At 64.6% G+C, this 21292-nt stretch overlaps 1 protein-coding gene across 7 annotated transcripts in view; it reads left to right on the plus strand.

Annotated features, from left to right (window-relative positions):
* The first annotated feature begins 338 nt into the window (after positions 1-338).
* Positions 339-21292, plus strand: part of ASPG (asparaginase) — a 28459-nt gene continuing 7505 nt past the window's right edge. For 5 of the 7 annotated variants that reach the window (XR_011532585.1, XR_011532586.1, XM_070592854.1 and 2 more), the window contains exons 1-10: positions 339-766; positions 7564-7672; positions 8430-8541; positions 10600-10725; positions 11759-11842; positions 12426-12552; positions 17037-17149; positions 19780-19962; positions 20052-20165; positions 20704-20820. Coding sequence is in view for 5 of the 7 variants with exons in the window: in XM_070592854.1 (XP_070448955.1) it covers positions 685-766; positions 7564-7672; positions 8430-8541; positions 10600-10725; positions 11759-11842; positions 12426-12552; positions 17037-17149; positions 19780-19962; positions 20052-20165; positions 20704-20820 (1167 nt within the window). In the remaining 2 variants the exon portion in view is untranslated. Of the gene's footprint in view, positions 767-7563; positions 7679-8429; positions 8542-10599; positions 10726-11758; positions 11843-12425; positions 12553-17036; positions 17150-19779; positions 19963-20051; positions 20166-20703; positions 20821-21292 lie in introns of all 7 variants that reach the window. The other 2 variants (XM_070592858.1, XM_070592857.1) reach the window with 1 other exon arrangement.

A 21292-nucleotide genomic window follows, 5' to 3' on the forward strand; every position in this document is an offset into this window, starting at 1 on the left:
GGGGGGCGCTCCAGCCCTGGAGGGGCCCCTCTGGCCCTTCTCGACCGTGTGTGGTGGGTGGCCCGCGGCCTCTGCCTGCCCCGGGCCACCCCAAGGAGTAGACACTGAGGGCGTGGTCAACAGTACTGGCATTGCTGGAGCACTAGGTTCTGTGGGGGCTGTCCGGTCGGAGAGGCGGCCCCCACTCCGCGTTGGGGGTCCTTTGGCACCACCGTTTGGGAGGCACATGGCCTCTGCGCCCCACGTCACAGCAACTCAAACACCCAGGGCGGAAGCAGTGTGAGAAATCAGATCGCGCGGGGCAGCTCAGGACACGCCCCGCCCCGCCCCGCCCCGTGTCGCTGGACAGGCCCCGCCCACCCCCAACCGCCGCGTGCCCCGGTGCTGGGAAAGGTCTGGTTCCCGGTCGAGCATCCCCTGGCCCCCAGGCAGCTGCCTCTGCACCCCATAGGACAGCTCCCGGCGTCGCGCAAAGGCACTGCCCCTAGCAGGTGGACCCCCGCCCCTCCCCCGGGGGCCCCGCCCTCTACATCCTCCCCCGCAGGCCCCGCCCTCCGCGGGCTGCCCCCGGCGCTCCCCGCTGCCTCCCCTCAGTGCCCCGCGGTCACCCCAGGTCCCCCGCGTCTCCACGGTGCCCCCAGTGCCCCGAGTCCCCCAGTCCCCTCGGGTCCCTTGGTCCCGGGCATGGCTCGCGCGACGGAGCCCGAGCGGCGGCTCCTGGCCGTCTACACCGGCGGCACCATCGGAATGCGGAGCGAGCGTGGCGGTGAGTGGGCGCCTTCGCCAGGGCGGAGGCGGCCTCCGAGGTTGAGGGCGGGAGGGGAGTCGTCCTCTGCGGTGTGGCCTTTCTGAGGGGCCTCTTGCACCCGGGGAGAGGAGGGAGCAGGACGGCGCGACCTCACCTTGACCGGCTGCTCCGGGTCAGCGCCCCTGGGTCGCAGCCTCTGCCCTCTGTTGCAGCCGGCACCCCTCGGGGCCAGCACCTACACCCGTGGTATGTGGGGCCAGGAGCACCCCGAGCCTCTGTCTGACCGCCTCCCCGGGCAAACAGGCTGGTGGGCCGGTGTTTAGAGGCTGCGAGGCCCCTCACCAGGGACCCCTGAGCAGCTGTAACAGCATCCCCTCCATTCCCCTTGGTCGTCTTTCCTGGTCTCCTGCTTGGCAGTCCGGTGTCTGCCACCCTTGGAGACGTGTTCAGGTGCAGGAGGTGGCTTTGAAGAGTCAGGCATTTTGTTTTCTCTGCCTGTGGCATTGGCCTGACTCCAGCCAGCACGTGGTGAGGCCTGGCCGGGGCACCATGCTCTGCAGGCTGCCCAGACAGGGTGGCCCCAGCCTGGGCTGAGCACCTTCAGGGAGGGACCCGGTTTGGGGAGCCTGAGGCTTGCAGGGGTGGGAAGAGGACTGCTTCACAGAGCATCCAGAGTGTTCCAGCATTCCTGGGAGTATGAGAACTTGCATGTACCTTCTGCAAAGGCCCCTCTGGGTTCTGTGGCCTGTGGGGCGCCCCCTCTCCCAGGTGGGCCAGGACAAACCCTCAGCCTCCTTGAACCTCTTTTCCACTCTTCTGCTGTCGAGAACGAACTCTGCCTAAGGAGTCCCATTTCCCATGGACGCTGGTCCTTCTCCTACACACTCCTACTCCCAGCTGCCCTCCCCTGCCAGCTGCCACTCCTTGCTGCCCCAGGGCCTCCCTCCACCACTCTGAGCCCCAGGCCCTGTCCTGTCTGGAGCTCACACCTGGGGCAGCCCCACACCTCGTCCCGGAGTGTCCTCCCACTCAGACCCTCTCCCGGTTCCTATTCTGGGGCCTTACCAGAGCCACCGGCCCCAGGCCTGGGCCCTCCCTCAGACCAACTCTGGCTCCTGCCCCTCCCCCTGCCTCCCCACTCACACCAGGCAAACATTCTCCTTTGCCCTTGTTGTCCTTGGGCCACTTCCGCATCCCTCCCTCCCTCCCCACCTCTCCTGGTCACTCCTTTCCACTGAAGCAGCTATTCAGATGCCACTGGTACTTTCTTGGTGGCCCCAACAGCTGCTTTTCGGTTCTCTGTCCCTGTTACTCCACCTGTGACACTCGATGGTCAATTCAGCCCCAGGACTCAGACCCCCATGGAGCCCTGTCCACACCCCCTGCAACTGCTCCTCCCTAGGCTTCGGGGAGCCTGCCCTCTGCTGCTGTGCCCTCCGCCTCTCCGATCTGTCGTGTCTCGGGCTGGTGAACGCCTGAAAATGCTGGCCGGCCCCACATGGCCCTCCACCAGCAGGGCACTGCAGTGTCCCCCAGCTTGGCCCTCGCAGCATTAAACCAGCAGCAGCCCCACCATTAAGGAGAGACACAGAGGCAGTGTGCCTAGGAGATGCAGGCTGTCGGCCCTTGAGAGGGCCCGGGCCCAGCATGTGTGGGCCCCCAGGGAGGGCTTCCCCAAGGGCACTAGGGCTGCTGGACACAGGCGGAGAGAGGGGAGCTGCTCCTGAGCAGGCTGGCCCGAAGACTCTGTCTGGGGTCCTGTCCCATCTCTGACCCTGCCCCTCCAGGCCTGGTACATGGCCAACTGTGATTCTGTTGAGGTCACACATAGTTCTCCAGGGGCTGGGTTGCAGGGACAAGGTGGACTCTGGCCATCATCCCACCTGCACGGTGTTGTCCCCGCCACCCCCGGGCCCTGTGGGCTTGCAGCAAGCCTTGTGGCTCACTGTCACAGGGGCTGCATTTCCCAAAGAGGCTGCAAAGTCACACGACTGGAAGGTGAACCAGAGACCTGTCACTAGGAAGATGGGGTGTGGTGGGGTTGATTTCCAGACAGGGGCGAGTCTTCCAAGATCCCCTGGAGCTGCTCTGGGTGCTAGGGTCTTCAGGCCCCGGTGACGGTGAGGTCAGCAGGTGCCTACTCACTCTCGGAAACCAGCTCAGAGTAGCTGGCCTGTCCCAGCCGGTGAGGACACCAGTCCTCTGAGCCATGGCAGAGGTGTCATCTTGGAGGAGGCAGCTCCCTTCCCAACCATCTGGTGGGGCTCCTTGTCCACTGGGAGTGTGGCAGCGCCTCCTGGCTCCTTGCTGAGGGCTCTGCTTCTGGAAGGAACCAGCCGCTCAGCACCAGGCCTTTGTGGGACCCCAGCCGGCCATCAGCGTCCCCACTGTGGCTGCCCACCTTTCCCCACTTTGGGAAGTCTTCAGGAAGCCGTGGGTTAAGCCCTAGAGGGTGGAGGAGGAAGAGACATGAGATCTGGTCTGTCTGTCCCCCAGAAGAGGAGCAGCTAGGGAGCTGGGGTGCCAGGCATGTGACCGCTGACCCCGAGGGACACCAGAGAGGTGACTGATGCTATCCTTCTTCAGGGACACACAGGCTGTGTTGACTTATCTGCGTCCAGGGACGAGGGCAGCCCCCAGGCCAGAGTGAGATGGGGCCAGACGGAGGAGCTAGGCTTAGGAGCCAGGGCCCATGCTCTGAGGACCTCGGGGAGCCCCTGCCCATCCTCTGCCAGCCCAGCAGGGCTTGGTGAACTCGGCACTCTGGGCCCTGCCTGCCCCTGAGTCCAGTTGATGGGCGTCAATGATTAACTCGCCTGGCCCTGCTGACGTGGGCCCTGGCCCGTGAGGTGGTGAGAGGCGCCCGGCCTCAGCAAAGCTGTTGGGGTTGACGCTGTTGAGAGCGTTTCTGCGCCTGCTGGTAAACAGTGGCCTGCAGGGCACATGGCCACACATCTGAGCCCTGCTAAAGGTCAGGACGGCCAGGGGAGGGCAGAGATGGTGGAAGCTAGGAACACCGGTTGGCCCATCCCTTCTCTGAGTTCATCAAAGATGTCATAGGTCAAGGGGCATCACGAATCCACAAACAGCTGATCACCCTGATCCCAAGGCTGAGCAGCATCCCGGCCGCCTGCCATGCGGCTGAGGACCCCAGAGGCTCGGTGCGTCAAATTGTGGCCCTCACCTGCTTGCCCCCCGCCTGAGCGTCCCTCATGAGCCGGCTCCTTGCAGGCATGGCAGGTGCTCCTGGCAGCTGAGCCTTGTTGGTTAGGGTGACATCCACAGCTTCTTGGTGTAGGAAGCATGGCGTCTGTGCCCCCGGCCTGGACCCCCTTCCTGAACATAGCTCCACACGCTCTCAGTTCTCATTTACAGCCTTGGCTGTAGGCAGTTCCCGGGACCCGCTGTCCTAGGCGGCAGCCGTCCCTCACAGGTGAGTGTGTTGACAGGAACCAAGAGTGCCCGGCTGGCAGTGCACTCGGCCGCCTGCCTGTGAGGCCCAGGGACGAGGCCCAGGCACGGTGGGTCTGGCTTTGCAGGGTCTGAAGCCTTGGGGCGCCCGCGTTAAGAAAAATAATACAATTTACAAAATCACAGGTATGAAAACGGATATTTATTTAGAATAGTGAAGAAAGTCACGACGAATGACAGATTTAAAAAACCAAGAATATCACAAAACCTAGAAGAATATTTTGTTCATTACCTTCCTGACGCTCCCTCAGAGCTCTTTCCCCACCGTTTTTGGCTGCATTTTCCACACTCTCTCCGTATGACGACACATTGGGAGTATTTGCACAGAGAGAAGAGAATAGAAGGAGAGTTTAGTTTTTTCTTGGGCTGGTTTTGCCCATGCTACCCCCTCACTCCGCGAGGAGGGACACCAGGGTCCCGGTCTTGTGGGGCCCTGCCCTTCCCGCCACACTGCACCGTGGGACGTCCCTGGGAGCCGTTGCCACCATCGGCCTGCTATAGCCCAGCTATGGGTGGAGGTGACTGAGCATGTCACAAGCTTGTCCCACGAAACCCAAACCAAGTGGATCCCTGCTTCTCCTGCCCCACAAGTGGATCCCCAGGTTTGTTCCTGTGGCTGCTGGAGCAAATGACCGCAAACTGGGCGGGCCAAAGTAACAGAAACACATCCTCTCGCTTTCCGGAGGCAGCAGCCTGGCATGGCGGCAGAGGCTCCCTCCTCCCTCTGCGCGGCTCGTGGCCGCGTCGCTCCAGCCTTTGCGGCCAGCCTCTGCAGGTGTGTCTCTGCTCTGTCCTTACGTGGCCTTCTCTTCCATGTGTCGGATCTCCCTCCTCCTTCTAAGCACACTTGGGATGGTGTTTAGGGCCCACTCGAATAATCCAGGATCATCACCTCATCTCAGAACCCTTCACTTAATCACACCTGCAAAGACTTTGCATTTCAAGTCACCCTCAAGGTCCCGGGGATCAAGACGTGGACGTGGTTGAGGGCCGGTTTTCAGCCCCGCCGCACATGGGCGGCCAGCGCTGGGTGGCCAGATGGCTCTGAGCCTTCCTCCACACCCCGGGTCTGAAGTTTGGTCTTTGATGCTGGTCGGGCCAGTGACTCCAGACCTTTGTGGAGGCAGGTGTGTGTCCTGCTCATGCTTCGAATGTCTTGGTGGGGTGGCCGGGCTAGCAGTCATTCACCAATGTCCTCTGTCTACTGAGCCCAGTCTGCGTGGTGTTTCCGTAGGCAGCCACACTCCTGCAGCACACCTGTAGGGGGCCCTACGGGGTGGGGGCGGGGCGGGTTGGGGGAGGGGAGGAGTTGTTCAAAATGCTCCCCCTTGGATCTCCTTCTCTGACTGGGGAGATGGTGCCACAAACATCTACAAGCATCCACGGGGCCAGCGCAGCTGTGCTGGCAGGGGGCTGATGGGGGCCTGGCGGGGGACTTGGAGCTGGGACCTGGGAGTTAGCAGGTGGACATATGGAGGGGGGCGTTTGGGGCGGGGAGAGGGCCTGAGCGACCAGCTGTGGGTGAGGAACGCGGTCTTGCTGTCCCTGGAGTCTGGGCTTCTGCCCTGTGGATGCCGCTTGATACAAAGGGTGCCGCTTCAGTTCACTGCTGGAAAGCGATACAGTGGCAGAGGGTGGGGGCCGGGAAGCAAGCCGTGCAGGAGCTGCGGGGCAGGACGGGGGTGGCGCAGGAGGGACATTTGGGGCTGGCTGGGGGGTCAGGGCCTGATGCTGAGCGGCTGACCTCCAGGAAAGGAGCGTGTGGGCAGATTCACATTTGGGGAGAGAACCCAGCCCCCAGCGTGGTGAGGGGGACAGGCTCACGGTGGCCTAAGGAACGACTGAGGGACAGGGGTGTCCTCACGGGGGAGGCGGGTGGGCATTTGGGCTCCTTAAACGGAAGAGAGGAGGCAGAATCGAGGTCGGAGAGACTCACAGCATGAGGACTCGACCCGCCATTGCTGGCACTGAAGACAGAGCGAGGGGCCCTGAGCCTAGGACTGTGGGCACCTCTAGAAGGCGAGAAAGATCGCTGGGGGATGGGCAGTGAGGAAACAGTCACATGTACATGGAGCTGAGCTCTGCCAACAACCGAGGGAGCCTGGACCCGGATTCTGCCCCCGCACCTCCAGCAGGATCACAGGCCTGCTGACACCTGGACCCACCGACCTCTCCCCTCCAGGGCTGTGAGATGAGAGAGGATGCTGTCGTAGCAGCTGAGCGCGGGGTGATTTCTTATGCAGCAGTGGGAGGCCAATACACCCAGCAGAGGGTGATGGCTGGGGACAAGATCGTGGCCCTGGAGTGACCACTGACCCTGGTCCTGAAAGTCTTATGTGTTTCAGCCAAGGATGCTTCTCGAGGGGGGGCCCTGTTGTCCTCACTGCTGGGTCCCGGTTCCCAGCACAGCCAAGCACACAGGAGGCGTGAACGTGTCCAGAGAAGTTAGCTGACCTGCCCAAGGTCACAGTGCTCGTAGGGAGCAGCGTGGGACAAAAGGCCAGAACTCCGTTGCAGCAATCCTTCTGGGAACCTGTCTGAGGGGTTGTCTGTTTTCCAGGAAACACACCTGTGACCTTTTAGGGTTTTCTTAGAACACGGCATCATTTCTGCTGAGGGTCTCCTTAGATGTGTGTTTCTAGGACAGGGAGGCTGCAGGCAGAGGGCCTGGACTGGCCCTGGAGGGGTCACACACAGTCCAGAGATGGAGCAGGGGCAGCCAGGGTGTGTGTGGGAAGGGCACCGGGGCTGGACATTAAGCGGGGCTTCCTGGAGGTGGTTCGCTGAGCTGGGGTGAAGTACCTGCCTGGGGTGGGGTGGGTGGCGAGGGGCAGAGGCTTCCAGGCAGAGCCAATCGTGTGTCTGCAGGCAGGAGTGAGTGTGGGCTTTTTGGGAGTGGGGGAGGCAGAGTGGGTGCATGTGGCGAGTTGTGAGAAAGAGGCCAGAGAGGGCCACGGCCCCTGAGCCTCGGCTGGGGGTGTGGGCTCACCTGGAGATGGGGTGGTAGCTGAGGCAGGAGCAGCTGGCCGAGCCCCTGGGGGAGAGCAGCAGTCGGCACTGGCTCCCAGGGAGGAGGCCATCTCCTCCAGACACGGGTCGGCTGCCCATCCTCGCCAGGGGCCCGTGACAGCTGCAGGCCTGTCCGCCAACCCTCTGACTCCCTGAGGGCCAGAGCCCACCTGGTTCAGCCTTGGTCCTGAACCCCTGCCCCCTACCCAGGGCCTGGCCCCCAGCACGTGCCCCGGTAAATGCCCCAGTGAGGAGGGAGGGGCCGGCGGCTGTGGGAGCTGGTGGTGGTGGCTGCCGGCTTCTGACCCCATACTCCCCCTGGACTCTGCTTGCAGTGCTCATCCCAGGGAGGGGCCTGGCCGATGTCCTGAGGACACTGCCCATGTTCCACGATGAGGAGCACGCCCGGGCCTGTGACCTCCCTGAGGACACCCTGGTGCTGCCGTGAGTGTGAGCTCCTCCAGGGTCCCGGGCAGGGATGACAGCCAGCTGTCGTGGGGGAGGGCTATCCCGAGAGTGGGCGGCACCTGCTGGGTCTGTGGAGCAGGCTGTGGTTTCTCAGTGCTTCCATGGCGAGCCACATGCAGGAAGCCGTCACTGAGGTACTCTCACACTTTCGTGGCTTTGGAACTGACAAACAGCCCCCTTTCAAGCAAGCATCAGACTCCCACCACCTCGGGGCTGCAGGCCTCGGCCCTGGCCCCTCAGGGACCCACACCCATCAAGAGGCAGGTGCTGGCCCCACGTGGCCTCTCCCTCCCGGCAGCGTGACGGTCCCTCCATTGCTCAGCTCTCAGCCCAGGCTGCCGGGTGCCCTTCACAGCTGACGGGCTGAGCAGGGAGTCGCCCTCCTGGTCACTGACCTTCCTCCTGCCCGCGATCCTCCTCCCAGGGTCGGCTCCTGGCCCGTCCAGGGCTCGGCCCAGCCTCCCTCTCAGAGCTGGTTGTGGGAAGGTGATGCCACTCGGGAGCAGCCCCATCCTGGCCCATCCTTGGTCCCTCCTGGGGGCCACGGTCCCTGTTCCTGGGGACTCCAAATGGGAGGGAGGCCAGGCCCTGTACTCGGGATGCAGAGAGCTTGTGGATGTGCGGGACCCATGGACACACGTCTTGCGTGCAGGGGCCTGGCTGGGCGGAGGGAAACAGAGCCGGCCAAGGGAGGAGGGGGCAGAGTGGGAGCCCGCCGTTCTGTCTCTCCCAGGCCCGCCAGCCCAGAACAGAGGGTCATCTACACAGTGCTGGAGTGCCAGCCCCTCTTCGACTCCAGTGACATGACCATCACTGAGTGGGTTCAGATTGCCCAGATCATTGAGGTACCTGGGGCATGTGGGCAGGGCCAGGAGTACTGGGGCAGGGCTATTTGGGGGCGGGGCTGGGCTACTGGGCCCGCCTGTGAGTGGGGGCGTGGCTTGGGGGGTGGGGCTGTGAGTGGGGGTGGGGCAGGCAGGGCCAACACCTCAGAAGCATCCTCCTCCTCTGGTATGTGGTGGGGTCTGACTGCTGGGGCCTGAGACGTGAGACCACCAGGGAAAGTCAGCTTCAGGAAAGTGCTGGGCCCTCGGGTCACACCTCAGCTGTAAGGCTCCTGGGGCCCTTTCCTTGTGCAAGCAGAGGTGGGCAGTGAGGGTGGTGTCCACTTTCCCGGTGAGGAAATGGCCCAGCCGGCCATCCTGGTTTGTTCCTACAATTGGTTTGTACCAGTTAGTATCCTGGGCTGAGATGCGCCACACTTCCCCCCGATTGACGAGCACCATGCCTGGCCCACTCCCCTTTGTCCACCCTAGGCCCCCCCTGGAGACAAGGTCTTAGTGGATGTAGGGCCTATAAAAGGGTGCAGAACCCCGCGGGTCTCGAGGTTACAGTATCAAGTGTGGACACCTTTTGTGTGGTCAGAGCCACCCCCTCCCTCAGCTTTCCTCTCTGTTGGGTCCCACCCGCCATCGCCAGCCCCTGCTCCTGCACAAGCCTGGCCCTGGTCCCCGAGTTACCTCCACTGCCTCCTCCCACCCAGGTGGGGGCCCTCCCATCCTCCAGGCCCGTTTCTCACCTGCCTCTCTCAAGAAACCCTTCTCCCCAGAGGCTTATCACACCGGCTTCCCCTTCCCTGGCAGCCGGGGCTAGCCCCAGTGACATGCTTGTCTCCTCCTGGAGGAGAACAGTGGGTCCTCGTCCCTCCTCCCTGTGAGTGTCCAGCACAGTGTGTGGCCCTGGGCCTGCCCCTTATGTCTCTGAATGGGGCCACCGGCTGCCAGTGGGCATGTCTGCGGCCATGGTTTGGGGAAGTCTTCCTGGTTTGTGGAAGCACTGTCCTCCAGTTGGGATCTGACCACTTTGCTGAGTGCCTGGGACTGCTGTCCTGGCTGCAGTGTCCAGTCAGCCACTCGGAAGGAGCCTTTGGAGCCCTGGTGGCCCTGCCTATGGCAGTGCTGCGTGTGGCCAGCAGAGGGAGCCCCAGCCTGCCACACAGCTCAGCTCCTGTGCAGCCGCTGGCCAGCCTGGCCTGATCTTTCACTGGGCCACAAGGGATGGTGCCCTCAGGATGGCCCCTTCAGGAGGGACTGGGTCCTTTGGACCCCAGAACTGTGCCCCCTGAAACCATAGCCTGGGCCAGCAGCCCACCAAGGCCCAGCCTTGGCTGCGCTCTAGGAGGTAGTGGAGGGAGGATGTCCCTGCAGAGCTGGCCGGCATGCCTGGGAGGCCTTCTGGCTTTGCTGTGCCTGGAAGGACCCTTCCCCATGTTTGCCCCTTAGCATCCTGCCTGCCTGCCCAGGTCTGGCTCCAGGCAGCCTCCCAGGTCACCGCCGGCTCCCAGCACTGGCTGTGCCTCGTGCCCATCGCTTGTGTCCACACCTGGCCCTTCTACTGGATCTCGAGGCTCGCGGGATTGTCCTCCTGCAGCCCCCTGCTGCCCTGGAGGCAGCAGTCACTCAGCAAGGAGCTCTCCAGGGGCATGGAGCTGAGTTCTGGCATGGTCCTCCAACTGACCAGTGTGGGAGACACTGGCCAGAAGCCTAGGGGGCACCTGCCTATCCTCGGGGAATGTCCAGAGACCCCGAGACCCGTGTTCTCTCATGCACTGAGGGGTGTGATGGGGGGACCCCCAGCGCCGTGGACCCACACAAGGGTCAGGGAAGGAAGCCGTCCTGGGGGCAGGGGAGCTTGGGGGCCCGGGGTCCTGGCAGTGGTTTGCTTTCCAGAGAGGGCCTTCCTGGCCAGCAGTGACCAGGGTCCCACTGGCACCTCCCCCGAGTCCCTTTTGCTGCATATGGGGCCCTTTCCTTCCTCTTCCTGGTGGGTTGGGGGGTCTGTTCCCAGGAGGAGGCCAGTGGTGGTGAGGGCCCGGCCTGCCTGAGCTTGCGCCCCTCCCACAGAGACACTATGAGCAGTACCATGGCTTTGTGGTCATCCACGGCACCGACACCATGGCCTTCGCTGCGTCCGTGCTCTCCTTTGTGCTGGAAAACCTGCAGAAAACAGTCGTCCTCACTGGTGCCCAGGTGACCTCCCAGCCCGGGGCCCGAGGCTCTGTGGTTACTGAGGCAGCAGGCCGGTCAGCGCTGCTGCGCCCCAGGCGAGGTCCCAGGCTTCTTGCTCAGCCCTGTGGCTCCCAGGGCAGTTCTTGCTCCACCTGTGCCTGCTGGCCAGTGCTGGTCAGCGCCCTGGGCCTTGCTGGTGCCAGCCCTACCACCTGGGGTGGGTCCACGGTCTGCCGTCGGCTTCGTGGAGCTGCCCTGGCTTTGTTCCTCTCATCATTCTTCCCACTGGGGTCCCCACTGCTGCCATTGTCAGGGACCTGGGTGCATGCCACCTCCTCCTCTCTCTCCCTGACCCTGCGCAACCCCTAAAGCCAAGGCAGGTGGAATGTTCTAGAAAAATGCAGGATTTGAGGGGAGGTGGCAGAGCAAGTCTGGGCCTCCCTCAGGGCCTGCATCAGAGGCTGACTTGGGGTCCCTGCTGCCTGCGGTGGCTTTGCAAGAGCAGCTGCAAAAGTGCAAACCCCCGTGGCCACTGAGATCCTCGCCAGGGGGCAGAGGCCAAGGGCTTCACGTGGGAAGCCAGTGCTGTGTCCCTTTGAAGGGTTCCTGGTGGAAGCTCAGAAAGCTCCAGGGAAGTCTTTCCAGGCCTGCCAGGTGCCCACTGGCTGCCTGCCCTGCTCTGTCTCTCTGGTCCCCAGCAGGTGTCACAGTGGGACTGCCCACTCGGGGGAGGCCCAGGGCCTCATCACACACCACTGGCTGCTGAGCATCTCTCGCCCAGAGCTTGCACGAGAGGGATGGGGCTCAGGCTGACCCTGGCTCTTCCCAGACCCTTGTGGGCCCTGGGGTGTGGGACCACGTGCAGGCCTCTCCCAAGAGATGAAGGAAGAGATGAAGCTGTCTGAGTGGCCTGTCCCCACAGATCCCTGACTCCCAGCTGCCCACCAGCCCGAGCCTGCCCCAGCCCCTCTCTCAGACCCCTGCCTGGGGGCTCCTCGGCTGGGCCCTCCAGTGCTGCCCGAGCCCCAGCCCCTCTCTGCGGCCTCTCCCCCAGGTGCCCATCCATGCCCTGTGGAACGACGGCCGCGAGAACCTGCTGGGGGCCCTGCTCATGGCCGGCCAGTACGTGATCCCTGAGGTGCGCCCCCTCCTCCCTGGCGTGGTGGGCAGGGGCTTGGCCAGTCGGTCCAGGGCCCAGGGCGAGTGGTGGCGTCTGCATGCTCCCAAGGAACCCAGGCGAGTGGCTTGTGGGTGTGGCACTCAGGTGGGACATGCAGTTGAGGGGTCAGGCAGGGTTTCAGAGATCCATCTTTCTCCTGATGAGTGAAATCCACCACCACCGAGATCAGAGAACAGAGAAAGCAGAAGGAACAGTCCGCTGCATTTCACTCCCCAGAGACGTCGCTGTTACCAGTGTGGCATATTGTTTTCCACATTATATCGTGGGGCGGGGTCTCTGCACCCTTGGGCAGAGTTCCCCAGGGGCTCCCTGAGAAGCAGGGGTGGGCAGAGGGCAGGTGGGATGGGCGGGGTCGTGGGACCCTCATGTGACCAGCTCCCTGCCCAGCGCTCCCCAGGCCCCTGCAAGGAGGTTGCCTGGGGCTCGGCGGGAGCAGCTCCAATGCAATGGGTCGGGGTGCCCCACTGATGGCAGGGGAGAAGCTGGAGGAGGGCAGGGGCTCCCCAGAGCTGAGCCACCCTCTCCCCACCCCCTCTTGCAGGTCTGCCTGTTCTTCCAGAATCAGCTGTTTCGGGGCAACCGAGTGACCAAGGTGGACGCGCGTAGGTTCGCGGCCTTCTGCTCCCCAAACCTGCCTCCTCTGGCCATCGTGGGCCCTGATGTCACAAGTGAGCAGGCCCAGCTTGTGAGGGCACCTGCCCTGGGTCGTGCAGGCTGCTGTGGGGAAAGCTTGCTTGGGGCTGGGGCTGCTCCCCTGAATCGGGAGAGCACAGCGCCCCCTTCTGCCCTGGACTGTGTGCCGAGAAGCTGGGGGCTGCTTGGAGCCGGTGGGCTGCATGGGCCACTGAGGTGGGAGGCCCCAGGAGGTAACCCCTGCTCAGAGCCAGGGGATCAGCCCCTCATGTGTCCCCTGGCCACATGGCCTTGAGCCCAGGAGTCTCTCTCAGGACCATCTGTGGCTCTGCCATACCTCTCAGTGCCCCTGGGATATGGTTCCTGTGGTGTGACCTTGTCCCTGGGACTTGCAGGAGAGTCTCTCTGTTCCCTGGGCCTGGCAGGCAGGCCAGCCTCCCTCGCGGGGCTGACCGACGTCTCCAGGAGGTTGTGTGTCCTGAGACCTCCCCACTGCCCCCCTGTGCTTTGGGTGTAGCAGCTGCCGCTGGCCTTGTTCAGCTCCTGCTGCGGGGCCCCGTCTGACCAGGGCTGTCCTAATGGCCACACGATATCACTTTCAGCCCACAGTTTCTCCACCCCGATGTCCACCTTCCTGTGGTGTCGCCAGCCATCTCCTGGCCCCACACTGGGTCTGTGGAGGGCACGGCCAGCCCCTCTGACTCCCACCCAGCACCCTGGATGCCCTCCCCGGGGCAGGCAGGAGAAGCTCTGCCTGCGACATGGATGCTCTGCAGTGGCCTTGCCGTCTGGCCCCTGGTGTCTAAGGACAGCCCCCACGCTTGCCCTGTGTCTCTTCCTGATGGAGCTGGGGGTCCTGGGGCTGGTTTTGGGCCTGGGCCGCTGTCCCCACCCCACCAGCTGTGGGCTCTTGTCCCAGGGGCCCTTCTGGGCGGCTCGGGGCCTGGCAGAGCACCTTCCTCCAGGGCCGTCAGGGCCCTTGAAACCTTGCTCACCGCATGCACGGAGGGGCCGGGCGCTTCTGCAGGACCCTGCGGGACAAGCAGCCCTTCTCGTTGGGTTGCCTGACTGCAGCGTCTGGAGGCTGGAGGTGGCCCCCCTTGCCCACTCAGGCTTATGCCTGGGCCTGGGCTGAGGCGGGGCCTGGGAGAGCCTGGAGGGGGCAGTCGCGGGGGGCTGGCACGGGAGGAACCTTGGGAGTTCCCTGGTACAGCAGCAGCCCCCTGCTCCCTACCATGAGGAGGAGCAGATCAAGACCCAGGGAGCAGTGGGCTGTGAGTGGCCAGGGCCTTGACCTCCCAGGGGCAGGGGCTTCCTGGAATGTCCCGACACAGGCAGGGACCCTCGGAGCTCCAGGGCCAGGCTAGGAGGGCCGGTGATGGGGGCGGGGAGCAGGGAGGGCTCTGGGGCTTCTGGCCGGGGCATGGAGCTGTCTGTGGAGAGTAGGTGAAGGGAACGGGCCCTTTCCTGGGGTGGGCGGGCTGGTCATGTAACTCTGCAAGCCCCCAGTGCCTTTGGGTCCCAACAGGACACGCAGGTGCGGGAATCCAGGTGTGGCGACTGGCAGAAACTGCTGGCTGCCCTGGCCCCTCTGCCAGGTGGTTGTGGGGCGGCAGCAGCCAGGGCAGGAGACCAGAGGGCAGAAACAGGGAGAGACGGGAAGGGCCACATGGGGAGTGTGGGCTGAGCCCTGAGCCCTAACTCCCGTTCCGGTGGTCTTTCCCTGCACCCTCCTCCTTCTACCCACCCAGATTGCCCGGATGTTCTCCAGGGGTTGTAGGGCCCAGAGCACATTGGTGCACCCAAGGTGTGTGCAGCACACCCAGGGCTCCGGGGCCAGACAGGGGTCTACTTGCTCGCTGAGTGCCAGAGCAGTCAGGAAGGCTTCCTGGCGGAGGCAGCACATGTGCTGCTGGTGGTAGATGGATCTTCTCCCTTGCTATGGTGGGTGGTGGCACTCAGCCCCTCCTGGCCTGATGCTGGCCACTGAGGAAGGAAGGAATGGGCAGGAAGGAGCTAGTGGCCACTCTGCAGGCCTGCCTCCCCCGCAGGGACGGAGTCCCTGCTTATCTGGGGCTCAGGAGTGGAGCTTCCAGGGACACAGGCTGCTGGCAGGCGTAGAGGAGCTCCCTCTGGATCCCGGGGCCCCCTCCTGTGCCTTGCCAAGCCCAGGCAGGCCTTGGGGCACAGGGCACATGGTGTGGGCTGGGCCCAGTGGTTCGGTGGGCCTGGGGCTGAGGCTGGCCCCAAGGGGAGACGCTGCTCTTTGTTCCCCAGGCTCCTGACCCCACCAGGATGGTGTCCTGCTGGCCAGGGCGCTGTGCGGTGTGTGAGAACCTGGAGCCCCGCCTGCCCCAGCCCCGCTGTCAGGCCTGGGCAGTTCCAGCACCTGGTGTTAAGAAACACCTGGCTTCGCCCAGGTGTGGCCGGCAAGACCCCTGGGGAGGGGGCCATGGGGGCCGAGGGACGCCTGGGCTGTACCCCCCTCCAGGCAGAGCCAGGATGGCAGCAGTCAGCGCCCTCTCGGGGGGCCTCTTGGTGCATTTTCACTTCCCTCTGCGAGGCCGTCACAGCCCAGGCGCTTGGGGCTCAGGAGGCAACGCTGGGCCGCACGAGGAGGGGTGTGCGGAGGCGCTGGGGCCCTGGCCCTGCTGGCCCTGCCCCTCCAGAGGGACCAAGGCTTGCGTGGTCCAGCCAGGCCCCCGGGAGACCCACCTCCTCTCTGTGTGGGAGCCCCAGCCCTGGGGCGAGGGCAGCTCTGAGGGGGTCGGACCACTGGGCTTTGGCCGGCCCTGCCCCTCTGGCTGTGGGGCCACACGGCCCTGGGGTCGTTCTGTGCACAAGGGCTGGGCTGCGTCGGCCCTGGGGCGGCTCAGGCACCTGCAGTGGCTGTCAGGGGGCCGAGTTGGGCGCTTGCCTGGCCACGCAAGCCTGGTGCTGCACTTGCTGCCGTCCCTCCTCCCTCGGCCCCTCTGGGCGTGGGGACGGCTGTCCCCTGGCCTCCAGCGGGCCTGTGCAGGAGGACGTGGGTTCCATGTGCCCTCAGGAGGATGAGCGACTGCACGGGGGCAGTCTTTGTCTCCGTAAACCCCCCTCTGCAGCCATAACTCTTGGGTGGTGGCGGCACCCCTGCCTGCCGCCGTCTTATCTGCTCGCCCAGCTGGGGCGCACGGCCCTAAATTAAAGGACGCCTCTTCTGCTGATGGATGCTGCCGCCGCCCGCGGGGGCGTCTTGGGGCCTCAGCCTGGCTCTCTCCCTCCCGCCGCCCATCCCCCAGCACCCCCACGTCTCCCCTCCTCCCCGACGCATCGTGAGAGGGCAGCATGTGTCCGGAATGTTCCTTGGCTTATTATCCCTTGTGAACTGCTCTGGCAGAAATAGCAGGAGGCACTCAGGCTCCGTGGGGGGTAGGGAAGAGCCCCGGGCGGGGGTCCTGGAGTCCCCACTCCTCTCCTGGCTCTGCACCTGGCTCTCTGGGCAGCCTGGGGCAAGGCCCTCCCCACTCTGAGCCTTGGTTCCCCTGACTGCACTTGGGGCTCCCTCCCTGGCGCCTGCCGCCTGGGCCCGGCTCTGGCAGTGGGCAGTGCCAATGGGGGACACCAACACCAGCCTCCACCCTGCTCAGAGCCACTGTGCTGCCAACGGGCTGAGAGAGCAGGGCCTGTGCTTTGCTCCTAAGGGTTCAAAGGCCGGCCTGCTGCCCCGCCCTCTGCCCCCTGCCCGGGGTGGGGTGGGGAGGCTAGGAGGCCTCTCCTGGCTCCGTCCTGGCAGAGCTGTGGCCTTCAGACCCGTGGGGAGACTGTCCCTCTGGGGTGCTCCCATGCATGGCGGGCTTCGGGGGCACTGACCTGAATATCTCCTCTCTGCTTTCCCCAGGGCCGGGGGTCCGTCGTTGCCCCAGGCGTGGGGAGAGGGTGGACACACCTTGGGCCTCTGAGACTTGGGGGGGAAATCACATGGAGGCTTTCTTTCCCCAAAGAGGAGGGGTCCAGAAGACGGTCATTCGCTCGTTGACTCGCTGGGCCGTGGGTGCGGTGGGTGCCCAGTGAGGGGTGGGCGAGGCTGGCTGGTCAGAGGACGCAGCCCCAGCTTCTCCTGGGATCCAGGACAACACACTACTTGTGGTTTCACAGCTGTGTCACATCTGTGGCGCTTCTTAACCTTTGCCCATGCTGTTCCCTCTGCCTGGAATGCCCTTCCTCCTCCTTCCCCTACACACTCCTATACAGCCTGCCGGGCTCTGTTGGGCCTCTGTCCCCATGGAGCCCTCCTTGCCCCCGAGCCCTGTGCCCGCCTGGCGCAGGCTGTGGCTGTGCTGGCTGCATGAGCGAGCGAGGGCTGACAGGGTCTGCCTTGGGAGTGGAGGCAGGACAGGAGGTGCGGGTGGCCATGCAAAGGCTCGAGGCTCTGAAGACGCCAGAGGGAGGCTGGGCAGCACAGCAGGAGCTGGAGGAACTGGGCTGAGGTCTTGGCTGGCTGCTGGCTTGAGGTCCACACTCAGTCCCTCTGTCCCCACAGTCAACCAGGAGCTGGTGCGCAAGGTCCGAGGGATGGAGAGGCTGGTGGTGCACAGCAGCATGGAGCATGACGTGGGCCTGCTGCGTCTCTACCCCGGGATCCCCGCTGCCCTGGTAGGTGCATACCTGCCAGCCCTGAGCACCCCTCTGCGGCTCCCACACCCCCTGTGGCTCCCCAGTGCCTGCACCAGCCAGTTCGACCCCCACCCTCTGCCTTCCCCTCCTGTCTCCTCCTGCACTTGTCCTTCCTTCCATCACCCAAGGCCCGCCTCAGGCTTCGGGGCCCAGTCTCACCGTATTTGCGCCATGTGCTTGTCCTTGCAACGCCCGTGGACTCACGACGCCTGCACCGGCAGTTCCTCTGGGGCTGACGGGGCATGACCCCAGGACTCTGCTCTTTCTGTGACTGTTCTGCGGGTCTCTGTCTGCGCCCCGGCTGTCGACCCCTCAGCCACCAGCTGTCATTGAGGCAGCCACAGCGCCTGCCTCTGTCCTGCCTTGCCAGTTGGACTCAGAGGCCATGCAGCCCATTGGATGGAGGATCTCTGAGCTAGAGGTGCCTCTGGGCTGTGCTAGAGCAGGCGAGGGGGTCATGCTGGCCTTGGAGGCACCGCCAGGCTGCAGAGAGGTGGGGCGGCTGGCAACACAGCCCAGAACACACCTGCTTTGGTACTGTGATCAACTGGGCACTGCGGCCCCCTCCTCTGTCTGGACCAATGTGGCTTCGCTGGTGCGCCCCCATACACAATGTAGCCCAGTCGGGTGGCAGGAGGGCATGGCCGGGGCACCAGTCCCAGCCTCCAGGACTCAGCACCAGGCTGCCCCTAGCCTCCAGGCCGCAGTCTGTGAAGGAGTACCTATTGCCCTCCCAGGGCACTGGCGACAGATGGAGTGAGCTGTGCTCCGCATGTTCCCTCTGACCATCATGGGGCCGGGCACAGGCCAGGTGTTCCACACTATTTGGTGAGTGACCGAGATGTGACCAGGTATGGCCTGTGGACGGCTGATTGGGGAAGACGGGCCTTATTCTTCAACCAAATGGGGACGGCCTTACCAGGGATTGGCCCAGAGATTGTCCTGGACACTGTTCCTGGGAGCCAGGGCAGGAGCCACACGCACCTGGGACCCCAGCTCCCCTGCAGAGGAAAAGGGCCCGCCCAGGCGTCTTTGCCCCTCTGCCATCCCGCCGTCGCTTGTCCTCTGAGGCTCTCTGTCACTCACGGGCTGAGGGTCCACGATGGCCTTTTCTCTCCGGGCCCCTCCCAAGGGCGGAGACCCTCAGTGTAGGAGGTGGGTCCTTGAGGGCACTGAGGCTGGGCCGTGTGGCCTCCCTGGGTCATGGCAGCCCCACGATGATGGCTCACGGGCGGGCGTTGCGATGGGACCGGGACGAGTGTATCCGAGGCTCCCTCCACTGAGGGCTGGTCTTCAGGTGAGGGTCGTCCCAGGAGCTGACGCTGGTGGCGGGGGCTGTTGGACAGGGAGCAGGCGCACACGGCTCTCACCACCAGGTGGGGCCTGGCCTGTGTGGGTGGGTCTCACATTTTACAATAGCCAGAGGTCGCTGCTCAAGGCTGCCGTGCTAAGTGGGGCTGAGCTGCACATTATCTTTCCGGGAACATCCTGCCAGCCTGTGAAGTCTTTCTAGAACACGCTGTAGCCACAGGAATATGGAGCCGCTGAGCTGGCTCCGCAGCCCCGTTCTCCCCCCGCACAGAGCTGGGCAGGGCTTGGGCAAAGCACAGGACCTTTGCTGGCTTTGCTTGCTGGGCTGCTGGGCTGGTAGTCGCCGTTCTCCCTGGCCCCTTGGACTGTCTGGGCAGGGCCTGGTGGTGGTGAGCACCGGCCTGCAGCAGGTCCTGTGTCCATTCTCCCCGCTCCTGGGTGTCTGCCAGGGACAGGCGTGCCTTGCCCTCTGGCCTCCACCTGGAGAGGCAGAGGGAGCTGAACTTGGCAATTCCGAGGCTCTGGCGGGGGACACACCAGACAGGTGGATGTGCCTACCTGCACGGAAGTGTTGTCCCCCAGGCCAGCGGCTCAGCCCTTGGGGTCCCACCTGTGTGGCAGATTAAGGGACAGACATGGTAGCCAGCCCCGGGGCCTCTGGGCTGCGCCCACCAGCACCTAGCACAGGGTGAAGCTGAGCTGGGAAACAGGTGTCCCCACAGCAGGGCCTCCATGGGTACCATCCTTGTGCGAGGTGGACCCAAGACCCTGTCCGCTGTCTTCTGAGCAGAGCCTTGCAGCCTCTTGGGATGGTGGGGGGCGGCCCAGCCCATGGGGAGCCCTGCCTGTGTGTCTAGCTGCAGGGCGCTTTCCCCACATCCCGGCCTGCTGGGAGCATCCCTGCTGTGTGTCAGACAGGGCAGGGCTGTGGGCAATGGGGGGCCTGGGGGGGGGAGGCGTGGTGAAGCAGCCTGGCCCTGGTGGGGCCTCACCCAGTGAGGCCTCTGACTGCCTTGTCTGCTCCTTTCCAGCTGGCTCCCCCTGACCTCTGACCTATTTCACAGTGTCCTGATTATCGCCACGCCAACCATGGCCTCAGACACTTGAAAGGGGACAGGGCGTCGGTCCCTTTGGGAGGATGTGGTGGGGAGCTCTCCATGTGGACCGTGGCCATCCTGGGAGGGCAGCGGGCGCCCCGTGCTGCTTCTGGCTGCGCCTGGAAGGTGCAGGACAAGGCTGTTGGTTCCTGTGGCTGGAGCAGGAGGCAAACGCCCTCACGGTCCCCTCCTGGCCCGCAGGTCCGGGCCTTCCTGCAGCACCCCCTGAAGGGCGTGGTCATGGAGACCTTCGGCTCCGGGAACGGACCCACCAAACCTGACCTGCTGCAGGAGCTGCGGGCGGCGACGGAGCGAGGCCTCGTCATCGTCAACTGCACCCACTGCCTGCAGGGCGCCGTGACATCGGACTATGCAGCCGGCATGGTGGGCGTGGGGAAACCAAGGCCTGGGGAGGGAGCGAGCTGGGCTGTGACCCCTGCACCCCATTTTCCACACATGCCCCCTTCCCCCAGGCCATGGCGGGAGCCGGCATAGTCTCAGGCTTTGACATGACGTCGGAGGCTGCTCTGGCCAAGCTGTCCTATGTGCTGGGCCAGCCGGGGCTGAGCCTGGAGGGCAGGAAGGAGGTGAGCCCCTCGGAATGGGGGTGTGACTCGGCCAGACAGTGGGGCCCAGTCCAGAGGATGTGTTCCTGGGTTTGAGAAGTGGCAGGAAAGTGAGGGGCTCCCCATGGTGGGGAAGGGCCAGCCCTAGGGCCCGCGCCCCCTCACCCCTTGCTGACCGCAAGTCCAGGCACTGTCCATCCTTTCACCTGCTTGGGGACCCTCAGGTCTGGCTCTGGCTGAGGGTCCCCAAACTGCTTCCAGGATATCCCCTCCTCCCCACCGCTTCCCAGATGGGCCTCAGACACAGCCAGCCCCAGGCCCTCGGGCTGGCAAAGGCCACTGGGGCCTTGGGAAACCCTGAGCTAGTGGGGCCGGAGGGTAGGACTGGCCTGGTATGGGACCTGGCCGGGACCAAGCTCGGGCCTGAGGAATGGAGCTCGAATGGAGGCGTTTCAGGCCCAGGGCAGTGCTCACCCTGTGCCTGGGGGCCTGGCCCGTGTGGTTGGTCTGGGCTGCTGGGTCCTGAGCTGGCCTGGCTCTCCCTGTGCTGCTCCCCCAGCTGCTGGCCAGGGACCTCCGGGGGGAGATGACGCTGCCCGCGGTGGATGAGCGCCGGCCCTCTCTGCAGCGCAGTGTGCTGGGGCGTGGGGTCGCCCAGCTCCTTCGTCAGAGCCAGGTACTGCCCCGTGTGGGCCGAGCAGCATGGGGAAGCCCCAGAGGGATGGCCAGGCACCAGCCATGGCCATTGTCACTCCAGCGCACAAGCGGAAAACCACCAGGCATGGCCTGGTTCTGGCCCAGGCGGAGGGCTGGGGTCCCCAGTGGGAGGGTTTGCAGGGATGGGTGGTACAGTGCTGAAAGGGACCAGGGCGAGTTAGGGGGGCTCTGCCACCTGCAGACAGTGGGCAGAACATGGCCCAGGAAGGGGCCGAGGACTTGCTTTAGGGTCTGGGGCCTGGGATTCAGGCTGGGCCAGGTCTGCAGGGGTGACTGGGGCCTCCCGGTGCCCCACCACATGCCCACCCGGCCTCTGGACGAGGCGTCCAGACCTGGCATGGGAGCTTGGCAGGTGACAGGGAGCACTGCATCCCAGTGCTCCCCAGGGTCACGTCATATGCCTCAGTTTCCCCTCCGCAGAGCAGGGTGGG

Source organism: Equus przewalskii, chromosome 25 (genome assembly GCF_037783145.1).
Source record: "Equus przewalskii isolate Varuska chromosome 25, EquPr2, whole genome shotgun sequence".
NCBI classification, from domain to species: Eukaryota; Metazoa; Chordata; class Mammalia; order Perissodactyla; family Equidae; genus Equus; species Equus przewalskii.